The sequence below is a fragment of the Calypte anna genome, chromosome 28, assembly GCF_003957555.1.
Source record: "Calypte anna isolate BGI_N300 chromosome 28, bCalAnn1_v1.p, whole genome shotgun sequence".
Lineage (NCBI taxonomy): Eukaryota > Metazoa > Chordata > Aves > Apodiformes > Trochilidae > Calypte > Calypte anna.
Genome location: NC_044273.1, coordinates 5,175,478 through 5,194,297, shown reverse-complemented (window position 1 = coordinate 5,194,297; position 18,820 = coordinate 5,175,478). Strand labels below are relative to the sequence as shown.

General features: G+C 57.7%; 1 protein-coding gene across 1 annotated transcript in view; it reads right to left on the bottom strand.

The window, feature by feature from the left end:
• Positions 1–334: 334 nt before the first annotated feature.
• Positions 335–18,820, bottom strand: part of EFNA2 (ephrin A2) — a 32,662-nt gene continuing 14,176 nt past the window's right edge. Inside the window, exons 2-4 of the mRNA XM_030466466.1 lie at positions 3,848–4,137; positions 1,633–1,698; positions 335–739 (exon numbers count right to left, since the gene is read on the bottom strand). Of these exons, the coding sequence (XP_030322326.1) occupies positions 618–739; positions 1,633–1,698; positions 3,848–4,137 (478 nt within the window). The 3' untranslated portion in view covers positions 335–617. The remainder of the gene's footprint in view (positions 740–1,632; positions 1,699–3,847; positions 4,138–18,820) is intronic.

The following is an 18,820-nucleotide window of genomic DNA, read 5'->3' as shown; positions in this document are numbered from 1 at the left end:
TGGTGGGTGTCTGTCCCCCCCGGCGTCCTGGCACTGCCACGGCCAGCGCCACGGCAGCCACCCTGGTGAGGAGCTGGGTGGGAGGGGGCTGAGCCCGGCCCCCCACGGGTCAGTCTGGCACAGGGACACCCGGGCTGCAACAACCCAGCAAATAAAAATAAAAATATTTTCTCTTTAAAAAAAAAAAAAAACAAAAACCAACCAAAAAACCACACAAACAAACAAAAAGCACAGAACAAAAGAAAAAACCCAGCGACAACAACGATGACAAAAAGAACAAAAAAAAAAACAAAAAAAAAAACCAAGAAAAAAAACAAACCACCAAAGGAGGACTCGGTATTTGGTCTAGAAATGTAAAAAGCAACATCCAAATTGGGGCTGGGGGGGAGGGGGAGGCCACAGGATCCGTCCCGTGGGGCAGCGATGACCCCAGCAGAGGTGAGGGAGGACGGGGACTCCCTGGGGTGGCAGGACCCGCGCCAGCTCCTCGCCAGCAGCACCGATTCGAGGTGACGAGGACTCGGGGTGGCCACAATCTGTCGTCCCCCCCCCAGCTGCTCCTTTCCTTCCCCCCTTTTCCTCCCTGGAGCTGCTCTCCCCGTCGGTGGGGGTGGGTGCTACGATGCCAGGAGCGTCCAGACAACGGGCACCACCGCCAGCGCGGCGTGCGGGACCCTGAGGCTGCAGCAGGAGTTGTTGCTGGTGAAAATGGGCTCCGGGGACTCGTAGAGGGAATCGTCTGGGGAGAAGAGAGAAGGAAGGGTGAGCCAGCAGCTGGAGAAGGGTATTGACCCCCCCTCCCCACCACCAAACCCTGGCACCATCTGAGGATTCGTGGGATTTTACAGAATTCGATGATTCGAGGATGCTCAGGTTCCCAAAGGCCAGAGCTGGAGCAGCGAGCTGGCTCAGGGGGGGTGGGCAGCAAGGGGACCCCCTGCACCCCCTCTCCCTGAGGCATCAGCCGAATAAAATCTCAGAGTTATTAAAACACTGAGCAATACTATCAGGAGAGGGTTTTTCCCCCCTATTATTCCCCAGTCCTGAACAAAACAGGATGATTTTTTACAGATGGTTTCATTATATTGGGTTTTATTTTAAAGCCATGGAAATAAAAAAAAAAAAAAAAGAAAGACATCCTTTTAAATGGTGACATTTTGCAGGCACTCAGCCCTTCCCCAGGGAGAGCTGCTGCCATTTGCTAATTACACGTTAACAGGAGAAGAAAATTATTAATTTGTTTTTTTAAATGGCTGAGTTATTTGATTCTGAAAAGTAGCCACTGTGCAGAGATTATTATTATTATTATTCATTTTTTTTCCCCCATCTGAAACTCACCAGCAAGTGTCCACCACAGCAACTCACCCCAGACACCACCAGTCCCCCAGCCCCCCCATCACTGGCTGTGGGCACCGTCCCCATCCAGGTGTCCCCAGGATGGGACATGGGGCTCCTTGTCCCCCTCCACGGTCCCGACTACCCCAGGACCACCAGCAGCATCCCCCTCACCCTGTGGGGAGGGATTCCCCCCCCAGGGACCCTCCTGGCACATCCAGGAGCATCGGGAGCTTTGGGAACATCCCCCTCACCCCACGGGGAAGTTTTTCTCCCCCCCACAGCCCCTCCACTCACTCGTTGGCCGAACATAAACCTTCAGCTTCAGGCAGGGCTTGTCCACCGTGTTGGGGGGGGATGCAGCTGCAGAGAAGCCCAGGAAAGAGGGGGGTTAGAGGGGGTGGGGGAGATGGCAACAGCTCAGCCCCCCCATGGGACCAGAGCAGAGCCCGTGAGGGCAGGGACACCACGAGGGTCTGGGTACACCAGGACCCTCCCTGTGGCACTGCTGGGATGCCAACCCGAGCCATGTTGTGTCATGACATGTCGTGACATGCTGTGTGTTGCCATGATGTCCTGTGTGTTCCCATGTCCTGTGTGTTGCCATGTCCTGTGTGTTGCCATGTGCTGTGTGTTCCCACGTTCTGCGTGTTCCCACGTCCTGTCTGTTCCCATGTCCTGTGTGTTCCCATGTCCTGTGTGTTCCCATGTCCTGTATGTTCCCCTGTCCTGTGTGTTCCCATGTGCTATGTTCCCATGTCCTGTATGTTCCTATGTCCTGTATGTTCTCATGACTTGTGTGTTCCCATGACCTGTGTGCTCCCATGTGCTGCATGTTCCCATGTTGTGTGCTTCCATGTCCTATGTGTTGCCATGTGCTGTGTGTTCCCATGACCTGTGTGTTCCCATGTGCTGTGTGTTCCCATGTTCTGTGTGTTCCCACGTCCTGTGTGTCCCCATGTGCTGTGTGTTCCCATGTTCTGTGTGCTCCCATGACCTGTGTGTTCCCATGTCCTGTGTTCCCACACCCCAGGCCCCCCACCCCGTCTCTCTCCATCCCTGGGGCTGTGGGGGTGCCCTTGACCCGGGGCAGGGCACACAGGAGCTGTCCCTGTGCCCGGGAGGTTAATGGCATTCCAATTTGCCAGCTCGAGGAGGAGGTAATTTCTTTTCTTTCATGTCTGCTAAATAGGGTGCCTCAAAGAGGCATAATTTCTAATGTTCCGCATGAGGGGAATTCTAACTGGTTTAGCAATGATCAGCTTCACCGTTTACTTCTGTGTAATCTCTCCCTAACGACATTAAAAAATAAAAAATAAATAAATAAAATGAAATAAAACGGGGCCGGGGTTGGGGGGGTCGGGGGGGGGAAGAAGAGAGAGTTGTTGATGCAGTCATTTGGCGAGTGACATTTTGCAGGGGGAGAAGAGAGAGAAAGGGGGGGGTGAAAAAAATGGTAATTTAATATAGATAAAAGGAACAAATTAAGTGGGCTGAAAACAGAGGCTTCAGGAAAAAGGGGCAGAAATAATAAGGCAGATAAGGGAATGGATAGTGTGGGGAGGGGCACCCCCCCCCCAGCATTTGGGGTCATTTTGATTGGGGTATAATTGGTTTTAAGCTTTCTGGGTTGTCATCCCATGGGGGCGAGACCAAGTCCTGCATCCATGGGGAGCTCTGGTCACAGGGAGAGGCACAGGGACACCCCGGCTGCTCACAGCTGGTGGAGGATGGAGGGGGACCCTGAGGTGGAGCAGGAGCTCAGCGGGGTTTTGGGTCACCAGACAGAACTGAGCTCAGTGGGGTTTTGGGTCACCAAAAAGAACTGAGCTCAGGGAGGAAGAAGAACAGAGCTCAGGGGTGGTCTGGGTCATCAAGAAGAACCGAGCTCAACGAGGTTTTGGGTCACCAGACAGAACCGAGCTCAGTGAGGAAAAAGAATCAAGCTCAGTGGGGCTTTGGGTCATCAAGAAGAACTGAGCTCAGTGGGGTTTTGGGTCACCAGAAAGAACTGAACTCAGGGGGGTTTTGGGTCACCAGAAAGAACCGAGCTCAGGGAAGAAAAAGAACCAAAAAAAAAAAAACGAGCTCAGTGGGGTTTTGGGTCACCAGACAGAACCAAGCTCAGGGGGGTTTTGGGTCACCAGAAAGAACCGAGCTCAGTGAGGAAAAAGAACCGAGCTCAGGGAGGTTTCGGGTCATCAGACAGAACCAAGCTCAGCGAGGTTTCGGGTCACCAAAAAGAACCAAGCTCAGGGGGTTTTGGGTCACCAAAAGAATCGAGCTCAGTGAGGAAAAAGAACCAAGCTCAGGGGGTTTTGGGTCACCAAAAGAATCGAGCTCAGTGAGGAAAAAGAACCAAGCTCAGGGGGTTTCGGGTCACCAAAAAGAACCAAGCTCAGGGGGTTTTGGGTCACCAAAAAGAACCGAACTCAGGGGGGTTTTGGGTCACCAAAAAGAACGGATCTGAACACCACACACACCAAGGAGCCCCCTGACCCCTTTTACTCACAGATGTAATAATACTCGTGGCCGGGTCGGAACTCGAAGCCCAAGGAGAAGGGGGTGAAGAGCTGGAATTTCTCGGAGAACTTGAGGGGCCCGTTGGGGGAGTCGGGGCGGTTGCACTCCCAGCGTTTGAAGCCGCGGTGCCGGTGGTCGCAGGAGAGGTGCCCCTCGTAGCTCACCATGTAGAGCACGTAGCGCTCCATGCGCTCGGGCAGCGGCGCCTCGTAGTGCGGGCAGTAGATGTCCAGGTAGTCGTTGATGCTCACCTCAACCGTGTAATCCCCCCGGTGGAACCTGGAGGAGGAAAAAAAGACACGGGGGGGTTGAGAGGGAATTGGGGGGGGGGGTTTGGTCAGGCAGCCCCCCCAAAAAAACCCAAACGAATGGGAAAAAAAAACCCAACAAAAAACGCAAAAAAACAAAAACAAACCCAAAATGCGCAGGTGAAAAATGGAGTGAAACAAAGACAAGAAAAACAAAAGGAGACAAAAACTCGAAAAACAAAATGAAACAAAAACACAAAACAAAAATCAAACCAAAACAACAAAACAACAACAAAAAAAAACCAAAAACAAACAAAAAACCCCCACAAAGAACAAAAAACCAGCAAAAAACGACAGCAAAAAGCCCCAAAACAAACAAAAAACCAAAACAAGCCCCACAAAACACAAAATGAAACAAAACCAATAAAAAACAAAAAAACAAACCAAACAAAAAACCCCCGCAACAAAACAAAACCAGAACCCAACAAAACCAACAGGAAACAAACAAAAACCGAAATGAAAAAATAACCCAAACAAAAACCACCAAACAAACAAACAAAAAAAAAAAACCCAAACAAAAAGCACAACAAAATCAACAGAAACAAGACCAAAAAAACCCCAACAAAACCAAGATATCCCAACACAGCCCTGGGTTGGTCCTGGCTGGGAACAACCTGGTGGGGAAGAGGCTGAGGGGAGCCCTGCTCGCTCCTTACAACCCCCTGGCTGTGGTCAGCAGGGACAGCGTGGGCCTGGGGGGGTGATGGACACCCCGAAACAGAATATGGGGCTCTGAGACCCCCCCTGCACCCCAAAGCAGAATCCGGGGCTCTAAGACCCCCCCTGAGTCTCCAGCAGGGCTGAGGCTGCCCCAAACTCCTCACCCGGGCTGTCCCCAGCGCTGTCCCCTGGGGTGACCCCAAAGCAGCCCAGGAAGGGAAGGGGGGCCCCAGGATATGGGGAGGAGGGGGGGGCAGCCCCCAGCCCCCCCCAGCTCGTTCCTGAGCCCCCGGGCACTCATTAAGAAGGGTTTTTCTCTCTCTCCTCCCCTCTCCTTTCCCCGAGCCCCTTGTGCCAACCCTGCCCCTGGCAAGGTAACTACAGTGGGAAATTAACACAAAGGGCCAGGATTTACTGAGCAACACTTTTCAAACGCAGGCAAAACAATACCCAAAAAAAAATGTACAAAAAGCCTCTTCTCTCTGCCTTTTATTTTACTTTATTTTGTTTTAATTATTTATTTTAAATGACGGCTATTAAAGCCCCAGCGAAGGCGACTCCAGCGGGAGGGCTGCTGCTTATCAGGGGAATAATAACAATAGTAATTATATTTTTCTGGGGAAAAAAAAAAAAAATACAAATCAACTAAACTGCAAGGGCCTTCTCTGGACTGACAAATCGCTGCATTAAGGCTGATCAGCTGTGACAAAAGGCACAGACAGGGAGAGGTGCTGGCGGGCTGAGTCCCCTTCTACTGGGGGGGAGTTGGGTGCTTGGGAGCTGCAGGGACCCCCCCACGGGGCACCCCAGCCCCACCGAGCGTGGGAGAGACCCCTGTGTCCCCTGCCAGGCTGGCTGAGAGATGGTGGCACCTCGGTCCCCATCCTTGTCCCCATCCACACCCCGGCCCCCCCCACCCTGGGGACACACCAGACCCCGTGTTTGGCACCGTCACCCCTGAGGCCACGTGTCCCCTGAGCTGGGTGACTTTGTCTCAGCTCTGTCCTGGCTTTTCCTTGCTGCTGAATCTTTATTTCTGCCCCGTTTCCCTCTCTGCTGGTTCACCCCCTCCTATAAATATTCCATCTCTGCCTGAGCAAACATTCTCACCCTGGCCCCGCCGCAGGGCAGGGAGCTCGGGGTGTCCCTGACAGACGATGGAGGCAGTTTGGGTTTAATGGGAAACATTCCCAATGCCCACCCCTTTGCATAACAGGTGTGGGAATCCCCTGGAATAACACGTTCCCTTGGACTCCCTGGAATAAAACATCCCTTGGATTACCCAGCATAAAATACCAGAGCTCATGAAGAGGCTTCACCACCCTCCCCTCCTCCTGCAGCACCAAACCCTGCCAGGACCTCGCCGCCTTCCCAAGGTTTCACCTCCTGGATCTTCACCCAGAACCCATCCAGCAAACCCACAGTCCTGATCCTGGTCCCAACCACTGCCTCAGTTTCCCCTCTGTATAGCAGCAGCTCCCCCCAGAACTCCCCCAGAAGGGCAGCGACTCGGGGCAGGAACAAAGAGCTTTTCTCTCCCCACAAGACCACCCAGTGTCCCAAGGGTTAAATAATTCGGATTTTTCTTTCCTGAACAGCTTGAAAAGAGATATGATTGCACCCGCTGAAATACGGGGAGGGGGGGGAGATATTATGGATGGAAAAGAGCTATTTAAGCTGAAGAACGGTGTTGGCACGTAAACAAATGGGTATAAACCGGCCATGAATAAATTCAGGTTGGAAATCAGGAGGTGTGTAACTGCTGGAGGAGTGAGGGGGGCAAAGAGAGGAGGGGGCTTCGGGGCAGGGGGCTGCTGGGTGTGCCCCCTGCTCCAAGGACACCCGTCCTGCCAGGGCCACTCCAAATCTTCCCTGTGCTTTCATCTCCCAACATCTCCTTCATTCAAATGGTCACAGCGTGATCAGGAGTAATAAGCCTATTACAGAGCAAAATAAAACACAGCAGCCGCCCCCCCAAACCCCCCTTCCCTTCCCCCCCCCAAAACCAGCCCCCTCTTAAAACACAACCTGATGGAAATTGGGCTGCACCACAGCCAACGCCAGCCCCCCCGCCAGCTCCATCCCCTGGGAAATGGGCACAAAGCAGCTGCTGGGCACTGGGGAGTGCTGGGGAATGGCCCCCCCAGCTCTGTGCTGCAGCTTTACACTGCTTTTCCCCATGAATCCTGTTGCCCCGATGGTTCCTTGCCAGGAACCTTCCCGCTGCTTCGCCCAGGCTGTCCCCGGATCCTTCTCTTTCCCCGGAGCCGGACGGAGCCATGGGGAGGGGGGGGGAGTTTGGCCACATCTTGGTCACAGGCTCCATCTCCCACCCCAAAAAAGCCACTTGTGGGATCCTTGAGGAGACAGAGCTGGGTGTGCCTGGACACTTGGGTCCGTCTGCTTTTGGTCCAACGGGGTCTGGGGTCTCCCCACCCCCTCCCACCCCACCAGTGCCGAAGTTTATTTCAACCCCTTTGGGAAAATGTTTTGCATGGCTGGAGAGTGATCACAGCTCCCCACGGGGACACTGCCACCTGGCACATCCCACCCACAGTGACCAGACCATGCTCAAGGTCTCACCCTGGCCTCCTCTCTCCCTGTCCCACAGAACCCAGGTGGTGCCAAAGCCCCGGTGGTCCCGGCAGCACCGCACGCGCTCCCCGGCACCGTCCCCGGCACCGCGACAGCGCCGTCGGCTCACGGAACGCCTGTAATGTGGTCCGGAGGGACCCGCCGTACACACACACCACCTAAATTATTTAATTTCTCCAAACTGCTGCACCTTTATAAATCATTAAAAGCTCCTTTTGATCTGTGTTAATGAGGTTTCCTGAGCGCCGCGGTGGGAAACGCACTTGGGCGCCAGATAGCGAATCAGCTAATTAAAAAAATAAAGAAGGAGCGAGTGGGCGTCAGGGTGGGAGGAGGGACGGGCACGGGCTCGAGGGTTCCCCTGCCCCGGCTGGGTGGTGGGTTTGGGATGTCCGTTGGGTTTTACCCCCGGGATAGGAGGGTCTCGATGGTGGAGCGGGAAAGGTGTCGGGAAGCGAAATCCATCAGGACCCACGCACAGGGCAGGGACAGCGGTGGAGGAATGAGATTTATTTTGAATTTCCCAAATGCTTGAGCCCTGCTCTGGCCAGGCTGCGGGTGCCACCCATGGCCTGCAGCACCCATCACCCCGCTGCCCCACGTTTTCCCTTTTTTTTTCCCCCAAAACCCACCATAAACCAGAAGCACATCCAGCAGTTTTCCAGCCGGGAAGCCGGGACCGTGCGGAGCCGACAGGTCGGGTGGGGAGATACTGGTGGAGCGGGTGTCAGCATCACCTCACCAGCCCTGACAGCTTTAATATCCATATTTATCTCAACTACAAAACTCCCAGCCCAGCTACATATTCAGCACCTCGATTACAGTTATCTGGGATGACGGTGACGGCTCCCACGGACGGGAGGTTACTTTGGGCTTAATGTCATTTGACAGCCCCGGCCGGCAGCCGAACCGTGCCGAGAGCTGCCCTGATGCTGGTGGGACGTGTCCCCATGGCACTGGTGGGATGTGTCCCCATAGCACTGGTGGGACATGTCCCGATGGCACTGGTGGGACGTGTCCCCTTGGTACCGGTGGGACGTGTCCCCTTGACACCCCTTCTCCCCGTTGTGCCCATCGAGCAGGGTGAGTTCTGCCGCCACCCCCAAACTTGCCCCTTCTGAAATGGCGTTTTCCCAACTTTCTGGGGGTTCAGCAGAAGCCACCAGCATGGCACGGTGACAGGAAACTCGTCCCGTCTCGGCCCTGCTCCCACGGGAGACAAGGGCTCCCGTTACCTGGGGCAACGGCGGGGAAATTATGGCTGGCATCTAAATTGCCATCATTATGCTCCAGAGCCAACACTCCACATTTACACTTTATTGTCATCTTTTGCTTTAGGGAGATGCTGAGATATTACAGGACGGGGTGACAGAGTGGGATGAGATGGGATGCACGACGAGATAGACACGGAGATGAATGGGTACACCCGGAGCTATTATTTCAGCCTGTTTGCAGATCTAGAAAAAAGAGCAGCAATCCCCACTCCCCCGGGCTACAGGGAGGCTTTATAACGGAGAAGAAAACAAAATTTGTTTAAATCCAAGAGCCAGCCTGCCAAACCGGTGGCGTTGGGTGGCAGAGTGCTGGCACCACGTCCCGCAGCCGCTCCCTGGACACACCAGGAGGTTTCCCACCAAACCAGTGCCGAAAATGCAGCCTCAGAGTCCCTACACGGGGCCAGGCACGTCCTGCTGTGGGGCTGGGACCTCATTTTGGGGTCACGCCCAAAGGAACTCACGGGCACCCCAAAGTAAAACTGCTCTTGATACTTGAAAGGCCGAGTTTCTCCTCCCCTCTGGCTTTTTTTTGCAAAGTTGCAGAAAGAAAAAGAAAAGCCAAAGCTGGGTATAGCTCACCCCCCCCCTCCCTGCACCGCACGGGGACCAGGAAGGGTAGAGTAAGGGAGAGCTGCTGGAAAAAGTGGAGGGGGAAGAAACTTGGTCTTTCAAGTATTTTCAAGGAGACAAGAAACAAAAAAAAAAAAAAAAAAAAAAAAGAAGGGGAAAAAAAAAGAAAAAAAAGAAAAAAAAAGAAGAAAAAAGCAAAGGAGTTCAAATAAATGAGAAGCTTTTCAGCAGAGAGAGGCTGCTGAGCCTCCGTGGCCCTGTGCTGGCTCCAGACTGCATTTCACTGGGCCCAGGAATGGGAACAGGAATCTGCCACAGATTTTCCTTTCTGCCTCCCAAGGTCCCTCCCTGCCCCAAGACCCCGCTACAAGGGAGGCCAGGGCTCCCCACACGGGTTTGGATCAGAGCTTTGGCCACGAGCACTGGTGACACCAGGGTGGCTGCCACGGCCACGTCCAGCACCACGCTGGGGGTCGGATCCACACGCTGCCCCACGACACCAGCACAGATGACACAGGTTTTTTCCCCGGGCTCATGAGGTTGCTCCTTTTCCCTCCCAAAATCAGGTATTTTGGCAGCTGAGCACTCCCGTTTCCATGCTCCAGCCCCGTGCTCCCCCAGCCCCCTCCTCCCAAACCAGCGAGACCCTTTTGGGGGGCTCCACCATCACCCCTGAGCAAAGCTCCCCTGCGCAGCTGCTGCTGCTCCCCCCTCGTTACCATGGCTGCTCGTTAGCCCAGCACTGAGCCTGATCAATGCTGCCAGCCCCAGCCTGCCCTGCATTAATCCACAGGAACCCACCAGGCCCCAGGATGTTGGGCACTCTTCTACTTAACCTGCCCAGATTTTTCCTTGTGGTGCCTGCTAAGCAGCCTGAGCAGCTTCGACCCCCCCCAGGATGGTTCTGACCCCTGCCTGGGAGCACCCGGGGTAGGGGTGCTGCTTGAGGGGTTGGTGGTAACCACACAAGGGTCCTTGTCCCCTGGGGCTGCCACCAAAGGCAACACTTTGCCACCAGCTTTGGGCTTCAACGCCAGCTTTCGGTCATTCCATGCTCCTGAACTTCCAGAAGCTCCATCAAGGCAAGGGAAGGGCGACTTCTGCCCCATGGCCATGGGCTGGGGACCCCAAGAGGGCTCCAGGGTCTCTGGCCCAGCAAGGGGACCCTCAGGTCACCGCACCCATCGACCCAGGCTGGGCCACCATGGCCACTGAAGACCCCCGGGCTGGTCCATCAGGGCTGCCTCAGGTGCCTGGCCAGAGCCCCCTGAGCTGTTCTCCCCCAGGCACCCCAGAGCCACCCTCCCCTCCTGCTCCCGCAGTGCCTCTGGCTAAACAGAGATCAGAAATGTTAGATCTTCCTTAACATCTCCTGCCAGGCTGTCAGTGGCCCTCTCCAGAGTCCCCGGGCCCTCTGTTATGTAAACACAGCACATTCCCTGTCAAAGATTAAAAAAAAAAAAGGCTCATTTGCACATAAAAGCCGGCTCTGCACAGCGCTGCCACCCCGGCATGTAAGGGGGGCTGGAGGTTAAACTCAATAATAAAGCTGGGCCCAGAGGTCCCCGCTCTGCTCCCCCTCCCGGGCTCGGTGGCCACCGCGCTGGATTGGCCACGAGCCCACGAAGACATGGAGTAAGAGAAGTGGGTGACGGGTCCTGCTGCACCCCGGGACTCCCACCCTGCCCCGACGTTCTTCTGCGTCACCCCAAACTTCACCAGATCCCCAGCCCAGCACCACTCCCAACCACACCGGGCGTCGCCGCTGGAGCCGCTCCCGGTCACCAGGCACATGGAGCTGCTGGCTCTGGGACAAGCAGGAGGTGACACGGTGCCCGCTCTGCTCTTCTCCGGTGGGATGGCACCGGAGGGGGGGTCTCAAGCCCCTGGGGAGCACCGGTGCCCGCCCGGCTCCAGCGTGGCGGCAGACGCCACAGCTCGGGCTGAGGGCAGCACAGATTGAATCAGATCAGAAATTCATCCTTGGAGAGACGGCGGCTGGGACGTGTGGCAGGGGCTGTGCCGGCGGCCACGCTGCCTCCACAGAGCCCTGCAGGGGTGGGGTGAGCAGGAGGACTCGGGGGGGCTGGAGGGGGTCACCCGGCTCTGCCACAGAGGGGTCAGGAGGCTCAGGCCGGGTGGCTCTGAGGATGTCGAGCGTGGCAGAAGGTGCTCGTGGTGGCGGCAAAGGGGAGGGGGGCAGCAGGGGGGGCGAGGGAGGAGAGGTCGCCCGCTGTCCCCAGATCACGCGTGCACCCACGAACACCCTGCCCAACACGCACACACCTGTGAAGAGCCAGCCCGGCACCTGTGCCCTGCTGTCCCGCACCCCCCATCCTGACACAGCTCCCCCCATCCCATCCCATCCCATCCCATCCCATCCCATCCCATCCCATCCCATCCCATCCCATCCCATCCCCGCTCACGTCCCCGCAGCCGTCGGGCCCAGCACGTCTCTCCCAGCCGGACCCCAGCCACGTGCCAGCCCGTGCACGAGGCCACGCGTGTGCTCATCCGTGCTCCGGCTGCTCACGCTGAGTGCCCTAATTAACACGTCTGGCGAGGCGGGCGGGCGCTGATAACGGGCGCGGGACGGAGCTGCTGGGGGTTATCTGCCGGTGGCAGCCAGGCCCCCCGCCGCCCGCACCGGCTCCAGGCCGCAGCCCGCCGGGATGGCCGGATCAAGGCGCCCGTTCGGGGGTCTTTGGCAGGGGACGGGGTAAACAGCCCCCCGGGTGACCTCATTAGCACCGCTGAGCCCCAGCACTCCTCGTGGCCAGGCCTGGCGCAGTGTCCCCAGAACCACGGTCCCGCCGAACCATGCCGGTTTCTTGTCCCACCCGCTGCCACCTCCCCGCTGCCCCGCGGTGTCATCGGAAGGGTGGGGGACAGCTCTTCCTCCAGCCACCCACCCTTGGGGCTCTGAGCCAAACCCACCGCTGCCTTGGCACAGTTTCCTTTGGTCTCACCTCGGGGTCACAACCCAGACGTGGCGCAGACCTGCGGTGACACCGGTGTGGCGGCCACCGCCTCGGTGCCTCAGTTTCCCTGTCCCAGGGAACACGGTTTTCCCTGTCCCATCCTGCACGGTGTTGGTCCAGCAGCAGGAGCAGCAAACCAGGCGAGCCCTCCCCACCCCGCTCTGCCTGAGACACACAAATTAATACAGCTAAACATGTGTTATTGCATTATTTCGGTTGTCGGCTGCTTCATTTTCTGGCGGTGTCTGTCTGGGTCCCCAGCGGTGGCAGCGGCCGGGGGGGGGGGGCAGCGGGCGACTCTTTAACCTTGCAACGCTTTAATTCGCAGGAAATTTCACGGGAGCGGCGGGAGCGATTTGCTGAGCGCGTTCTGCCGGCGAGCGGGGCCGCGGTAATTTGATCGGCGGGAGCCGGGGAGCGCGGCGACCCTGCAATCACCGCCAAAACGCCGACGAGGTGGAAATCGGCCCCCCGAGGTGCTGCCAGCTGCCCGGCGGGGTCACCGCGGCCCTGGGGACAGGCTGGGGATGGACGGAGGGATGCGGCGTGGCAGGACGGAGGCAGCGGGCACAACCGCGGCGTGGGGTGGTGACCCCACGGCCCTCTGCCCCGTGCCACCCCGGGGGACGCCAGCCCCGACGTGACCCCCGCTTGAAAGGACGAGGCAGGACCCTGTCCCCCCTGCCCTGACGGTGACAGGCTGCGGAGCTGCGATTCATCATGCCAGCCCCTGACAGCTCCCTTTGACGGGGTCCCCGGAGAGGGGCGAGTGATGCCTTTCGCCTGACCAACAATTAATTATTTCGTGGCTAATGATGAACCCTGACTGGCAAAGCAGGTAGTGGCTGTGTGCAGGAATGAGACGCACCCCCTTCCCTCCTGCCCTTCACCCCAACGTGTCCCTTTCTCCACCGCCAGACCCCCATGGCAGGCTGGGGGAGTTGTGGGGCTCTGGAACTGCCCCCAAAAAGGGCACCCTGACACAGGTGGCCCTGTAAGGAAGGAAGTGCCAGCAGATGTTGGTTGTGCTGGTGAGACTGCCTGAAGAGCCGGTGACCACAGCCCCAGTGCTGATCCCCAACTGCTGGCGAGGCAGTAATAGAGAAAAATCCATTTAGGATCACTGGATCCACTCCCCCTGACTGGCAGCGTGCAGCAGGGGAACGCGGGGCACCGGGCCCCGACACCACGGGGATGAGGGGAGGGACAGAGAAACCTGGTCTGTCAGGAGGTTGTCCCTCCCCATGGTCATCCTTAAGGTTCCTTCCAACCCAAACCATTCCACGATTCTGTGATTCTCTGCGGGAAGGGATGTGCACGTGGGGAGGGACACGTGCTCAAGGGCTTCAGCCCCAAGCTCGTGGCTGCAGGTGGCAAAAGCCACACCAGCACCCGCTGCCCACAGCCCTGCGAGGGACAGGGAAAAACTCCAGGGGTTGCAATGAGGACCGTGGCCCAGAGCAGCTCCCAGGGAGCCCGGCCTGGCTCGGTGCTGCAGCACGGGCAGGGCAGAGGGTGCAGTGAGGAGCAGGGCTCCCCGGGGTGCTGGCAGCAGGGAGGTGTGCTCGGGCCAGCCCCCTGCAAGGGAAAAAGCGACAGAGCCGTGAAAAGAAGCAAAATAATTATCGGGAGCTCCCAGCTTGGCCTCTCTGCCTGGTGCTTTCTGTTTAAGGCTAGTTAATAGCTAGTGTTCTCTGGTTAGGCCTGAATGACATTTCCAGAGTTATAATAACTGAGCTATTACTTGCCGTATTGATGCATTCCCCCTGCCGGCAGCGGCTCATCCCGCGCCGTGCCGCCCGGCCGCCGAAAGCTCCTTTAGTCAATAGCACTTCTATTTTTCATTACTCCCTGGAAATGTGGCTCTTGGAAGCTCATCCGTCATTCAATTACGCCCTGGTTCAGTCCTATCATACACGTGTCATAAAGTTCCTCAGATCTGAACTGCTGTTAATTTTCTGCGCCATCCCGAGGGGATGCCCGGGACGTGCCTGGAAAGCAACCAGGCAGCCGAGGGCATGCCGGGTACGGGCGCGGCGGGGAGCGGGGGCTGCGGCGGTGCCGGGGGCTGCGGTGGTGCCAGGGGCTGCGGTGGTGCCGGGGGCCGTGGCCCTGCCTGGCACGGGTGGCTCTCGGCCGGCCGGCTCACCGGAGAGCTCGGACAGTGCCGCGGCGGGGCCGGCGCACGCGACCTTGGCGGCGCGTGGGATTTATTCCTCTGCCTGGTTTATTCTTTTCTCAGGTGTTGGTTTAACAGGGCGAGCTCCCCCCCCCTTCCCCTTCCCCTTTAATCCTATCGGCATCTGTGTTCAGCACGTCCGTACACAGAATAATCACTTGCCTGGCAGATTTGTCACTTCACCAGATGTAATCGGGGAACTTTTTTTTTTTTCCTTTTCTTTTCTTCCTGAACCCCTCCTGATTTTCTGTTTCTTAGATGCTGCAGCTCCTGGGCAGAGGCGGCTGCTGTCACAGGTGGTACCTGCTCCAGGTCATTCCTCCCTTAACCCACGAGTTTGCTTTGCCTGGCTTCGGTCTCCAGCTGCGTTTTGGTGGAAGGAAGCAGAGAAGCTCTGAGGGTGGATGACAAACCCAGGGCTGTGCAGCTCCCTCCATCCTCTGCTGGGCTCTGGCACAAACCCAGCTTAGGGAAGAAACAGCTCCCCAGACTCTGCTGTCCCCAGGTGGCCCATCCAGCCCCTGCCTGGCTGTCTCCAGCCCCGGGTGACAATGACTCCACTGGTGTCCTGCTCCCCGACAGGACCCAGTGGGCCTCCCACGGGCTGCTGTCCCCAGGCTGGGATGGACACACACCCGGGTGTCACTTGTCAGCTCCAACACATCTGCAGTGCCCCCAGCCACGCTCCTCCATGTCCCCTTGAGGCAGCTCCAACCACACAAACAGCTTCCAAAGTCCTCTATAAACAAACATTCCGATCAGGAGGACGCTGCTGATGCTACAGCAGGGCCAGTCCCAGCCACGGGGCTGCCACGAGGCTTTCATGGTCACTGTGACCATCACCAACCCCTCGGGCCTGCTGGGAAGAGCCTCTGTTCCAGCTGCTGACCTGGGAAACTGAGGCACAGAGGGCTCTGTGCACCCTGGGGTGAGATGTGCGTCCTCGGCAGCTCCCGAAGCATCGGGGTGTCAGCAAGCTGCTGGGATGTCCCCACCCTGGGGGGCTGGGGAAGCCTCCCCAGTGGCTCCAGCCCCCTTGAGGTAGTGGGGGTGGGTGGGTGGGTGGGCACCTGCTCCCAGGCTGGCATCTCCCCCGCTGCCCTCCCAGCCTCACTCCCAGGCTCAGCTCTGGGCAGGGCTAATGACTGCTCTAATTGATCTCTGCCGAGGCTCTGCTCCTCGCCAGGAGATCGATGCTGGAACCTGCTCCAGGCTCTGCTTCTCCTTCCCTGCCCAGCCGGGCTGCACAGCCCCTCACCCACGGGGAAGCGCCCATCGATCCTGGCAGGGATCGATGCCACGGAGGAGAGGATGGAGGGGACAGCTACCACCCCTGCCCAGGGGACAGGGACAGCAGCCTCAGGCACCACAAACTCGGGGACAGTGCCTGGGGATGGGATGTCCCCTATTCCCTCCTCCACAGGGACATCCCTCTGCCCACACTGATGGCCCTGGCACCACCAGCACACACAGAGAGAGCCACAACCCTGCACAGCACCTGGGTGGGTTTGCCCATCGTGGCTACACCACACCCTCCCACCCCCCAAAAAAAAAAATACCCCAGGTGCAAGTCCAGAGCAAAACAGTTCCCATGTGCCCCCCTCACTTGCTTCTTCGCCTGCCTCTGTCCCCCCGTGTTCCCCCACCCAAATTTGACCTAATTTGACAAGATCAGCCAGGGTCTCTTCTCAGGGCTCACCCCCCCCTGCTCTTTTCACTGGGGTTTAAGCCTTTTCGCTTTTCCATTCACTCCAGGACTAATCAGATTAATGCCTGGCCCAGGGTGCTCCCCCTCCTTCACCCCCTCAACCCCTGGAGGGTTCTGGCATCTGACTTCAAGGTCAGGGCATGGCCATGCCAGGGGGGCCCCGGGGAGGGGCACAGGGTGGGGGGGCTGCAGGGGGAGAGGGAGAGACCGGGGGCAGCAGGATGGGGATGAAAGCAGCGGCAGCAGCTCCCATCCTGCTCTTCGGGGAATCCCTCCCTTCTCAGCCACGCCTCACGTTTCAAGTCAGGCTAAAGGAGCATCTCAGAACAGAATAAATTTAGTAACCAGGGTATTTTTGTCATTTTTTCACCCCTCTTTTCACCCGTAAGCCGCATGCACCAGGGCTGCTCCATACCAGCTGCCCTTCCTCAAGGACCAGGAACGTGATGCTCTGCCTGCCAGCAGCCACGGATGAAACCAGGACCCCAACTCTGACCCAGACCCCTCCTGGGCACACACGAGACCTGGAGCCACCAGCAGCACCCATACCTTGGCCCCCAGCACGCCCAGTAGCACCCCCCCAGCCCAGCCTTGCTCCTCAGCAGCCCTGGAAAGGGATTAATTCCATCACTAGAAACTTTACAGCCCCATCCTGCTCACCTCCCCACGTGCTCCAGCCACAAAATCACCTAATCCCCCCCTCCTAAACCTTAAAAATTGATTTCAATTCACTTTGGCCCAGCTCTGCACACAAATGCATTCGACACGGACACTCTCCCCCGGCCAGGATTGTATGCAAAGGCAGTTAGGGGTCAATGAATAATTCATACTCTGCTGTCTTTCAGAATTATACTGTGGAAAAATAAATCTGAGACTATATAAAAAAAATAAAAAAATAAAAAACAAAAACAAAAAAACCCCCAACAAAACAAAACAAGGAAAAAAAAAAAAAACAAGGAAAAAAGCAAGGGAAAAAAACAAAAAAGAAAGAAAAAAGATGCTGGGGGGGGTTGGCTCTTGCCCCTTGGCCAAACTCGGGTGCGGGGATGAAAGTGTCGGCGTCTCCTCTTCCATTGAGCAGCTCAACATTCAGGTCTGTGAGGAAACCACCTCAAATCCTTCCTGTGCTTTGTTCTGCTGCCTTTCACCCGCCTCGCACCCAGCTGGGGAGGGGGCACGGCGGGCTGGGGGGGGCTTTGAAGAAACCCACTCATCCGTTCGGCTGGTTGAGTTCAAGGGGCAGCGTGCTGGGCGGGCAGGGGGCTGGGGTGAGCAGGGGGCTAGGGGGGTGAGCAGGGGGCTAGGGGGGTGAGCTGGGGGTTAGGGAGGGTGAGCTGGGGGTTAGGGGTGGTGAGCTGGGGGGCTGGAGGAGCAGGGGGCTGTCCCAGGCACAACGTGTCCCTGTCCTGACACAGCCAGGACCCCCCCAGCATCCCCACGCCAGCATCACCTCTGCCTCCCACCCATGGACTTAGTGAGGCCAGGGAGAAGGTGGGAGGTTCTGCCCCGTGCCCAAACGGGTCCCAGGGGGTCAGGGTGGGTTTTGGGGTGCCTGCACCTACCCCATGCCCACCAGTGCCAGGTGTGGGCTGTGTCACCCTTCCCTGCTGGTAGGGGCCACGTGCTCACAGCACGATGTGCTAACGGGGAGGGAAAGAAGCGGGAGTCACTTTAATTTGGCTATTTAAAAATAAAGAAATAACAGAGGCTTTGAAAGCCCGGAGGGGTCCCAGCGGAGGGACCTCCATCTCCCCCTTCAAAGGCCGCCTCCGCTTTCTTCCCCCCGTTCACAGCACACAAAGGTGCACGAGCACTTTCGTCTCTGTGGAAAGACCTTTTTAATTGGTTCCAGGCAGAAGGTTAAAATCTCTCCCCTTCCCTGCGTGCTTTCCTGAGCGGGAAAAGGAAGCTGGGGGGGGGGAATAAAAAAAGGCAGAGGGGGGGGGGGGGGGTGTATGGAGGCAAAGCATCTCTGCTAAACTGGGCAGCACCCAGGGCCAGTGTTCTCTCTGCAGGAGTCCAGGGTGGCTGTGGGTGCTGGGGGTCCCTGGTGGGAGAAGGGGAGGTCAGGGTGGCTGTGCTGTGGGGGTGGGAAATGCCCGGTGTGAGGATGCCCAGTGCTCCCACAGAAGCTCAAGGAATGCTGCAGGGATTCCCAAAAAGAACAAGGAAGGACAAGGCCAGGCAGGGGGCACAGGGAGCTGCTCCAACCTCCGTGGATCTCCCCAGGCTGCAGAGCCACCCCCCCCAAGCCCCAGGCACACCCCCACTTGCCATCGTCCCCAGCGTGGTGGCCCCGTGGCAGCGTCCCCAAGCGTCACACCCGGCCCCTCACGGCTCCCCCATCCCCGCCGCCGTCCTCCCGGCACTTGTGTTTCCTTTCACGGAAGGGGGAGCTGAGAAAAAACGCATCAATTATTGAGCCGGGGCGCGGCGAACCCGCCACGTCCCCCTTGCTGATGCGGCTCAGGTAGAGCCGCAGTCAGACACCTCCCGCACGATCGCCTGCAGGGCGCTGCCGACGCTTCAAGGTCACTATTCCTGAGGCTGACAAAAGGCACGGAGGAGGGGGAGGAGGTGGGGGGGGGAATGGTGCCCATCCCAACTTCTCTCCCTGCTGGCACGGCCCAGGATGGGATGGAGTGGCAGGATGCTGAGGACAGGCACTGGCAGCTTCCCCGGGT